Source organism: Sinohyriopsis cumingii, chromosome 17, assembly GCF_028554795.1.
Source record: "Sinohyriopsis cumingii isolate HCF-2022 chromosome 17, ASM2855479v2, whole genome shotgun sequence".
Classification (NCBI taxonomy): Eukaryota; Metazoa; Mollusca; class Bivalvia; order Unionida; family Unionidae; genus Sinohyriopsis; species Sinohyriopsis cumingii.
In genome coordinates, this window is record NC_142977.1 from 26,484,986 (window position 1) to 26,496,257 (window position 11,272).

The following is an 11,272-nucleotide window of genomic DNA, read 5'->3' on the forward strand; positions in this document are numbered from 1 at the left end:
TAGAATACAAATTAAAGCTTCATAAACTCTTGGATGACTTTGATCATAATCAAGATGATATAGAATACAAATTAAAGCTTCATAAACTCTTGGATGACTTTGATCATAATCAAGATGATATAGAATACAAATTAAAGCTTCATAAACTCTTGGATGACTTTGATCATAATCAAGATGATATAGAATACAAATTGAAGCTTCATAAACTCTTGGATGACTTTGATCATAATCAAGATGATATAGAATACAAATTGAAGCTTCATAAACTCTTGGATGATTTTGATCATAATCAAGATGATATAGAATACAAATTAAAGCTTCATAAACTCTTGGATGACTTTGATCATAATCAGGATGATATAGAATACAAATTAAAGCTTCATAAACTCTTGGATGATTTTGATCATAATCAAGATGATATAGAATACAAATTAAAGCTTCATAAACTCTTGGATGACTTTGATCATAATCAAGATGATATAGAATACAAATTAAAGCTTCATAAACTCTTGGATGACTTTGATCATAATCAAGATGATATAGAATACAAATTAAAGCTTCATAAACTCTTGGATGACTTTGATCATAATCAAGATGATATAGAATACAAATTAAAGCTTCATAAACTCTTGGATGATATTGATCATAATGAAGATGATATAGAATACAAATTAAAGCTTCATAAGCTCTTGGATGACTTCGATCATAATCAAGATGATATAGAATACAAATTAAAGCTTTATAAACTCTTGGATGACTTTGATCATAATCAAGATGATATAGAATACAAATTAAAGCTTCATAAACTCTTGGATGATATTGATCATAATGAAGATGATATAGAATACAAATTAAAGCTTCATAAGCTCTTGGATGACTTTGATCATAATCAAGATGATATAGAATACAAATTAAAGCTTCTTAAACTCTTGGATGACTTTGATCATAATGAAGATGATATAGAATACAAATTAAAGTTTCATAAACTCTTGGATGACTTTGATCAAGAGAATATTCATATACTGTATGCCTTGTCTTTGGAATGAATTTTATCAGGCTTTAGTAGAATGGGTCAGATCAACAAAATTGAAAATGAAATTGCCTTATACTCACTTATAAATTGAGTCCAACTGCAGCTGGCACAGATCCAAATCTGTTGTCACATAATGTGTTGGCCAGTCTGGGTCTATGCAGTTTTCATGAGTAATCAGTGAAACAAGTAACACAGACCTGATCTGCCTGGGCATAATATGATCGCAGATCAGTGTCTATGTTGTTTGCAGGAGGATTTGACTTAAAAGCTGGTATATATGGGAAAAGTTGGGAGATAGTTTACGTAGGTCATGTTACAATACTACAAAAGTGAAATAGTCAATTGTTGTGTCTCATGTATGCAAGGTATTTTTTATAGGTATCAGCCCCACTTGGATCACTTGTTATAACTGTTTTACTTGACACAAAATTTACGCCATATTTTCTGTAGTGTGTGATGTCAACTCCAAACTGCAGCCACATTTTAACGATGTGCATCCTTCATGCTTCATTTTTTTTTCTCCTTTGGTAAAGACCATCAAAATTGTCTCCATGGCTTTTGTACAAAATGCAACTTATGTGAAACTTCCTTTCTGTGTATGTACACATGCATTAGTTACACAACTCCTTTAACACTGTGCAAGACAGATTAAAACTTGGAATGTGATTTTAGGTGGTCTGTAGACATGGGCATTAGTTGATCCTACCCACCCCCCACCCCCGATCCTAACCCAGGGGTAGACCATGGGGATTACTGACAATTGTGCAATAGTTGAAAGTAACACAGCTAAGAAAGATAAACTGGCATACAGCTTTGCAGGAGAATTCTCTATGTACATATATTTATTTTTAACTTTTACAGGTAATGTCAGTCACTCAGAAAGTTCAGGTGGAGGACCAAGTGTAACTGGATGATTTCCCTACCACAGAGTTGAATAATTGTTATGTATACAGTGGACAGTATTGAAACATGTTTATTTTTTAATGTTATATTTTGATTTGTTTCAGCTAATGTAAAGTTGTACATATTGTAATATTTATTTGAAGTTGTATGCATGCATATTATAATACTGACACCAATTAAATTCAGTACAGGTTTCTCCATGAATCTTATTAAGGGTGGAGAGAACATGGATGTTTAAGGAAAAGTCACTCTATGTTGCCACCTTGAAAGTGGTGAATTGCTGATAGACTTTACTGCCAGCTAGTAATGGTGAAGATGGTATTGCCAACAGTAACTGTTGCAGATCAATACACATGCTTTCAAGGACAAATGTTGCAATATAAATACAAAGTATAACTAAATTGTTTCCCCATACATTACACATTACCAGATTTTGAAAGAGATGCTGTTTCAGTTGCTTATACTTTTAATAATAAGTATAATTACTTATAATAATTACTGATAATTCATTATAATAATGTTGTAAGTATTTTTATGTTTATGAGTGTGCGATGGGGAATTTCTTTATCATGAAGAAATTAAGACTTTTTAATGCAACTCTTGATTGTTAAAATGGGATGTATTTTTTGTTTATAAAAATATAGCTGAAATCTGTTGACTCAGCAAAAGCTGGGAAAACCCAAGCTTGCTGGTCATATGAAAACTTCATTGTGTTGAGTGATAAGTCAGAGGAAAGTTTAGTTAATTGTATAATACTTATCTTGGTAATGAACATATTAATTACATGAGAGAGAGAGAGAAAGAGAGAGAGAAGTTGTGAGCTGTCACAGAAGACAATTGAACTGTGGGACAGCAAAATGAGTTACAGCAAAGAGAAAATATTTATTATTATTTTAAATTTACCACTACATGTACTGGAGCACATTTAAAATTAAATCAGAATAACAGGAAAGGAAGTCACAAATAATAAGTGATAAGGACTAAAGATCAAGGGCTAAACAAGATAATGCATGCAGTCTTAGCATCACAGATGTAGAACATTAAAAGCTAGCAATGTCATTATCACAAAACTTCACATGAACGTATACTGAAGCATTTCATTCTTTTTTGAGAGAGAGATATGCAACAGTGCAAGACTGTACTCACAAGTGCTGAATATATGTATATCCATACTCATTTTTTTCATCCTGTGTATAGTTGTTGTCTCCAAGCACTACATATAAAATGCCACATATTGCTGTTGCTATCTTTAAACAATATGTGATCAGTTTGTTTAGTAAAACATGCTTCTCTTCACATGCTGTCTGTCTGAAGCAGACACATCAATAATAAAGTCTCATTGTTAGCAAAGATATTTTTAGCTGCAGTTATACCATCAATACTTACTGATAAGTTGAGTCCAAGTGCAAAATTGCATAGACCCAGATCTGCCTTCATACATGTATAATGAACTGGCAGATCTGGTTCTGTGTAGTTTGTTAGTAATTTGTCAAACAAGCAACGTAGACCCTGATCTTCTAGTGCATTATGTTACAGAAGATTAGGGTCTGTGTTTGCAGTGGGACTTGACTTGTAAGCGAGTATATATACTTGCATGGATATTTTAAAAATAAACTTTAGAAACAATTTATTTATTGAAGAGAGAGTATTATATATACATGCTTATAAGTTGAGTCCAACGGCAGACAACATAAACCCTGATCTGCCATTGCATAATGCACTGGCATTGCATAACGCACTGGCATTGCATAACACACTGACATTGTATAACACTTGAATTGTATAGCACACTGGCATTGCATAATGCACAGGCATTACATAACACACTGGCACTGCATAATGCACTGGCATTGTATAACACTGGCATTGCATAATGTTCTGACATTGGATAATGCACTGGCATTGCATAATGTACTGGCATTGCATAATGCACTGGCATTGCATAACACACTGGCATTGCAAAATGCACCAGCATTGCATAACACACTGGCATTGCATAATGCACTGGCATTGAAAAATGCACTGACATTGCATAATGCACTGGCATTCATAATGCACTGGCATTGCATAATACACTGGCATTATATAATTCACTGGCATTGCATAACACACTGGCATTGTATAACACTGGCATTGTATAACACACTGGCATTGCATAACTCACTGACATTGCATAACATATCAGGGTCTGCATTGTTTTTTTCTGCTGATTACTTCTAACAGACTACCTAGACCCAGGTCTGCCAGCAAATTTTTTTTAATTGACAGCAGATCTAGGTTTGCACAGTTTTTGCAGTTGGGCTCAAACTATGAAGCCATGATATATTATTGGTTATGAGCAGTTGATGAAATTGCTGCAGGACACTGAGTTACAGTTAAAGAAGAATTTTCACTATTTCAAATTAATCACAACTGGGAAAAAATGCAAGTATAACAATGAATAGGAAAAGATAAGTATTTAAGATTAGCAGCTAGACTGGTAGTTGTATGCACTCACCTCATTATGAAATAAAATATCGAGAGCTTGCAATTTCATTATTAGCTAAACATCAGATGAAATTGGAGTTTACCAAAGCATCAGATACCATTTTTAGAGAAAGAGAGAGAGTGACCTGTATGCAGAATTGTCAAAAACATACAACTACAACACTGCACATATTTTCGATAAAACTTGGAATAAAAGCTAATTAAAACAGTCCTGGATGTCATATGAGAAGAATCTTTATTTGCATAATAGAACAAATTGCACATGGCATACATTTAGTTTGATATTTTATGGTACAGCAGTTCGTGAAGGTTGTTTAGTGTTGAGGCAGCCAGACTTTTGGCTCATGTCAGCCACCATGATCTGTATTCAGTCAAGGCACTTGATATAGTTCCATCCATAAAAACTTGAACTAATTAACATTTTAATGTTGACAAAGGCTTGAAATTACCCATGATGCATGTACTGCCATTGAGGACTAAGCAGGTGGATGACATTTCAGCATAAATTTTCTTTTCCTTTCTGTTCTGTATTTTAAATAGCAGTGGAATCCACTAGAACTTTAAATAGCAATGGAATCCACTAGCATTTTAAATAGCGGTGGAATCCACTAGCAATGACATTTGAAATTAGGCTTGTCTCATCAAATTACATTTCTTTCATAACAATGAGACAAATTAATGCTGCTCAGAAATTAAAGCTGTTTTGCTCTTCAGTCATTACACAAGTTATGCATAAATAAGTTAAGATTTCTTTGAAATAAAGTAAAAATATATAAAATAAAAATATAAAATTCTCAGACATGTCTGTGATAACTGATTTCTACTGATCATTATGTGAAGCCAGTAGACTGCATTGTTTAAACTGAATTTGGAATGCACAATATATATTTTTCAAATTGGCAAAAAAGATAAATGGAAGTTGTGCACATGTGGATTCACAACTCTTTTTAAATTATTTTTTTATTGGCTAAACATATAATTTACATAATAATGAATCTTCATTTGTTATCTAATTTTGAAATACTATGACATCAGTCGTTGAGGTTTTCATGCATGGACTGTTTAAATGTCAATCACTGATGTCTCCTTACCCTTTCCACAGTGGAGGTACACAATAATGGTGAGTTACTAGGTATTTACTCCTACACCAGGGTGCTTCAATGCAGAATGAGAATGGATGAGTGGGAATACTACTCCACTGTGATAGGTGGAGAAATAAAAAAAATAATGTGAGCTGTGCCATATATACATAAATATACAGTGGTGCCATTGGATTTAATTTTTATGTACATTTTGATCATTTTTTTCTCTCACCTACATATGCATGGTGAGATATAGTGTCTCTTTTCCAGCTGCAACAATGTTAAAATTTTGCTTTAATGTGTTTGAAAGAAACAGTGATTATATTAACCATCATATGGGTTTCTTTTAGTCATTCAGAATGCCTGAATAAACCTCATTTAAGATGATGATTATACCCACAACAAAGTGTTTGGGAGATTGTAATATCTCCGTATATCTGTCATTACATATCTGTATCTTCCACTGGGTAAAATTTACTAAAACCTGGTACATTAGTTATCCATGTCGTACATATGTATGAGTGGGATAGAAATTTTGGTACCCTACCCTCTGGTCCTTTGGAAAGGATCAGATGTAAATTGTGCACAAAGTTCCAAATTTGATGAGTTATTGATATACTATTTTAACAGATTCTATCCTGTATATATACATATCCAGTCAAAGGAAGATGGGCATTTGTTTATGGAGTTAAGTTATAATCCCATGGTCACTGGCCTGGAAGGGGCTATATGAGTTAAGATCCCTTGGTCAGTGGCCTGGAAGGGGCTGTATGGGTTATGATTCCATGGTCACTGGCCAAGAAGAGGCTGTATGGGTAAGGATCTCTTGGTCACTGGCCTGGAAGGGGCTGTATGGCTTATGATTCCATGGTCACTGGCCAAGAAGGGGCTGTATGGGTAAGGATCTCTTGGTCACTGGCCTGGAAGGGCTGTATTGGTTATGATTCCATGGTCACTGGCCTGGAAGGGGCTGAGTGTATGGGTTATGATTCCATGGTTACTGGCCAGGAAGGGGCTATATGGGTAAGGATCCCTGGGTCACCAGCTTGGAAGGGGCTGTATATAATACTGAGCATGGAAATTTGCATTGCTCAGTTTATTTTATGAGCCAACATTTTTCTCTTTCTCCTTATCCATTTCATATATTATTGTTCACAACAAAATTATTTAGATGACTTTCTCAGTTATATTCATTATGCTTACAAATAAATTAATATAAAATAACCAAACTATTTACAGTATTAATTGTAGTGACCAGTGAAATATCAGTGAGTCCAGTGTACTCACTTATAAGTCACATCTAACTGCAGACTACACAGATTCAAATCTGCCATTGCATATTTGTTTATACGTGAGTCTATACAGTAAATTGTGGTGACCAGTAATGATATCAGTGAATAACGAGATTATGACATACTTCAGTCATTTTTCAATTGGGTAATTCCATCAAGAAACAAAGAAACTTATATAGTTACCATGTATATTCAGTTACAAGTCCAACTGCAAATAATATAGACATTCATCTACTGTCTCATAATGTGCCAGCAGATCAGGGTTTGTTTCTTGTTCTGTTGATTACTCCTAACAAAGTGCATGGATCCAGATCTGCCAGTGCATATGTGATGGCAGATCTTGGTCTATGCAGTTCGACTTATAAATAAGTATATATAGTACAAGCCCACTTTCACATAATAGCTAATTTATTATGCTGACATCTGCATTATTGTACATATATAAAAGTGCATATTCATATATACAAATTCACAGCATGTCAGCCAGGATTTCTGCCTAGGTTATGGCGGCAGTTTGGACTAGGTTTCATAGTACCTACCCACTGGGTAATGTAGATAACTTTATACATACATGTAAACAGTCTCCTTCAGCCAGACTTATCATGTTGCTCCACAAAATCTCAGAGTTTTCTAAAGGTCTAGGATTGTATCTTTCAAAATGAGGCTAGCCAAAAGGATTGTAGCTTTCAAAATGAGGCATACCAGAAAGATTGTAGCTTTCAAAATGAGGTTAACCAAAAGGATTGTAGCTTTCAAAATGAGGCTTACCAGAAAGATTATAGCTTTCAAAATGAGGCTTACCAGAAAACTGGTTAAGTTGCTGGAAGGTTGGGCGGTTAGTCAGCATTCATAATCAAAACTTTGATGGCATAACTGTACCGTTTTTACAATTAATTTTGTTTACATTTTCGACTGACCACATCAGATATATATATATATATATATATATATATATATATATATATATATATATATATATATATATATATATATATATTACAATTAGTTGCTTCTGCATGAAAATCTTGTACCTCTCAGGAGACTTTGATGCTAAGACACCGAGTACATGAACGGGGCGCACCTGCCACTTTTTCACCAGTGTATTCTACCACCTCTAAAGAGTATTGTAAATATATTTACACTAATCACTCATGTAACATCGGTGCTTCTGGAGATTTATGGTATAGATTGTTGTATTTTTTTGACAGAGGAAGAAAAGATAGAAAAAGATAAATGAGTGACATTAATTGGTAGCAATTGTGTCTTCAGATCATGACCAAACTCTTGGTCAGCATTGATCTGTTGGACTCGCATGATAGACTGGTTCATTAAGACTAACATGTCTATTATCAGTACATTTGTGGTTAAGTTTTTGCATATAGCTCATGGTCATAAAGGTATTTTTGCACTCTGTATACATACTGTTATATCAGGAATCATGAAAGTAGGTAACTGTGACCCAAATATCATGCTTCACTCACTTTGTTGTAAGTTTATTTTTCAAGCATTGTTCATCTTAGAATCATGAAAGTAAATGATTGTATACATCTCCATTGGTACAGTGCCCTTGAGTCACTTTAACCTACATTACATTAGTTTATATAAAGCATTGACATTTTGCTTGCAACCACATAATTTTTTTTTATCTCTGTACGTGTACTGTATTATCTTGAACCATTATGTTAAATATTTGTTGCCACCTTGTGTTAAATTTTTGTTGCATAAAAGAACAGTGTTGAAGTATATTATTGCCTGTTTATAAGGCTGTCACACTTGTTATGCCTCCTCTGGTGACCAGTTCTTATCCTGTACCACTAGTCACCATAGAGCTTATGTCTTATAGCAGATGCAACTCTTTACTTATACTGCATTCCTTTGATTGGTTAATGTATAAAATAGACATAGTAAATAAAAATATATGTTTGCAAGATATTTGTACTAGGGTGAAAAATTTTACATGGCAAAAACCAATCTTTGTCCAGTATCTTTTTTCTTTCTGGCTAGATAACTTTGATTTTTTTACAATACTGCTAAGATGTGTTCTTTTTTCATATAAAATCAAGTTCTATTCAAAATTAACTCCAATTTTTCTAAGAACAATAAAATCTTTAGGTCATATTCAGTCAGTCGTCATCAAGTCACATAATCAGAATGGACTTGTGAATATCACAGGTACAGATGATTAATGCTTTCAATGGACTTGTGAATATCACAGGTACAGATGATTAATGCTTTCAATGGACTTGTGAATATCACAGGTACAGATGATTAATGCTTTCAATGGCGAAGAGTTTACAGATATGGAGACACCCTGTTCATATGGAAAGTTATCAGTTGCAGAAAAGAAATTGAGAAATTATCTCTTACAAAAGTGTTGACATGCAAACCATCTCTAAATAGTGATGTTTTTGAACACATTTTATATTCGATAAAATCATTGTCACAAATAGATCGGGTTTTTTTAAGTTCTTGATTAATTAAAACTTTAAAGTCTGTAGAAGAAAAATAACAGCTTGTGTTTTAATTTGTTTTAACACATGAGTAGGTATTAGAAGAAAGGGCTGCATGCATTTCATGTGAGGCCTTGGTTCTAGTGGCTAATCAAGGTAATTACTTGTGCATGAACTATGTTTGTAATGGTGGTCATACTAAGCTGTCACTCTATGGTTACTCATGAACTATGCTTGTAATGGTGGTCATACTAAGCTGTCACTCCAGGGTTACTCATGAACTATGCTTGTAATGGTGGTCATACTAAGCTGTCACTCCAGGGTTACTCATGAACTATGCTTGTAATGGTGGTCATACTAAGCTGTCACTCCAGGGTTACTCATGAACTATGCTTGTAATGGTGGTCATACTAAGCTGTCACTCCAGGGTTACTCATGAACTATGCTTGTAATGGTGGTCATACTAAGCTGTCACTCCAGGGTTACTCATGAACTATGCTTGTAATGGTGGTCATACTAAGCTGTCACTCCAGAGTTACTCATGAACTATGCTTGTAATGGTGGTCATACTAAGCTGTCACTCCAGAGTTACTCATGAACTATGCTTGTAATTTTGGTCATACTAAGCTGTCACTCCAGGGTTACTCAGAGCCTGTGACTTTTACCCTGTAAAATCTGACTTCTAGATGTGGACAATGATAATAGCTTCTGAATAAAATTTGTATGAACAATGATTTTTTAAAATAATTTTTTTAATAATTTTTAACAGCTCATTATAATGCCCCCCTTTTATATGATACAAATGTTCTTTTAGTTATTTTACAACTAATCCCTATCACAGCAGTCAACATTTTTTAGGTGAAGATCATCTTAGACTGAATATATTATCTGCATGATAATTAATGTTTACAATGGTTCCTGGAGATTATTTTAAACTTCATTGAAGTGATCTATGAAATCATTGATTTCATCTGGGTTTTAGTGTACAGGACATTGATATACTCATAAAATTTAGTACAGTGTCATTTCCATGGCAAATGCAATGACACCTGTTCAAAGACGTCAGAGGCAAGCTGCTGAAAGTTTCTCACCATTGTCTGGAGGTCAGCACTAAACAATGTCTTGAACAAGTTATCAGTATTTTTGGAAAAGAGTATATTTCCACACTGTGGTAGGGAGACAAATATTTCCTGATTGGTGAAAGAGTAATTGATTTCTTAACATATTATATTTCATTGCCACATGTACAATTCCTTAAAAAAAACATGTTAACTGTAAGTGCTTAGATTTTGATTGTTTGCTGTTGTTTTCTGAATGGAACATCCAAAGTCAATGCTACAGAAATTGTAATACATTGTTTTCCACACGGAACATCCAGATGTTATTCTAGGAGTCAAGTATACATTGTTTTCCACACGGTACATTCAAATTCTTTACTAGGAGTCCAGTACTTCATTGTATTTCACACAGAACATCCAAATTGTATGATGGCAGTTATGTAATGCATTGTTTTTCCACGTGGAACATCCAAATTCAATACTAGAAGTCCTGTAATACATTGTTTTCCGCATGGAACATCCAAATTAAAAACTAGGAGTCCAATAATACATTTGATTGTAAGATTTGTCAAGATATTGTTGTTAACTTTGTAAAGATTGTAATTTATCAGTTGGCTTTGCAATAAAGTCTTAAGTGCAAAATGCATTTATGTTCTCAGCTTTTTGATGTCATGATTTTATCTGCATATACACATTTTACTTAGTTGAAATATGGCATGCTATCCAGTTTATCTGCATAATATGAATTTTGAAGAAATAGTATGATCAAAAGCATTGATGATAGTCATACATTTATATGGGCATTCTGACATTTAATGGAACTTGGGTAAGATTTTAAAATATTGAAGTAGTTCACATTTTCTCAATCATCTGGTTAATATTTTAAAAACAGTAAGTGAAAATAATTATTACATGTTCATATACCATGTAATAAATTTTACAAAAAATTATAACCTGATTTTACGCA

General features: G+C 33.7%; 1 protein-coding gene across 1 annotated transcript in view; it reads left to right on the plus strand.

Annotated features, from left to right (window-relative positions):
• Positions 1–10,963, plus strand: part of LOC149778290 (E3 ubiquitin-protein ligase PPP1R11-like) — a 31,018-nt gene extending 20,055 nt beyond the window's left edge. Inside the window, exon 4 of the mRNA XM_089939097.1 lies at positions 1,895–10,963. Coding sequence (XP_089795223.1) covers positions 1,895–1,947 — 53 coding nt within the window. The 3' untranslated portion in view covers positions 1,948–10,963. The remainder of the gene's footprint in view (positions 1–1,894) is intronic.
• The last annotated feature ends 309 nt before the right edge of the window (positions 10,964–11,272 follow it).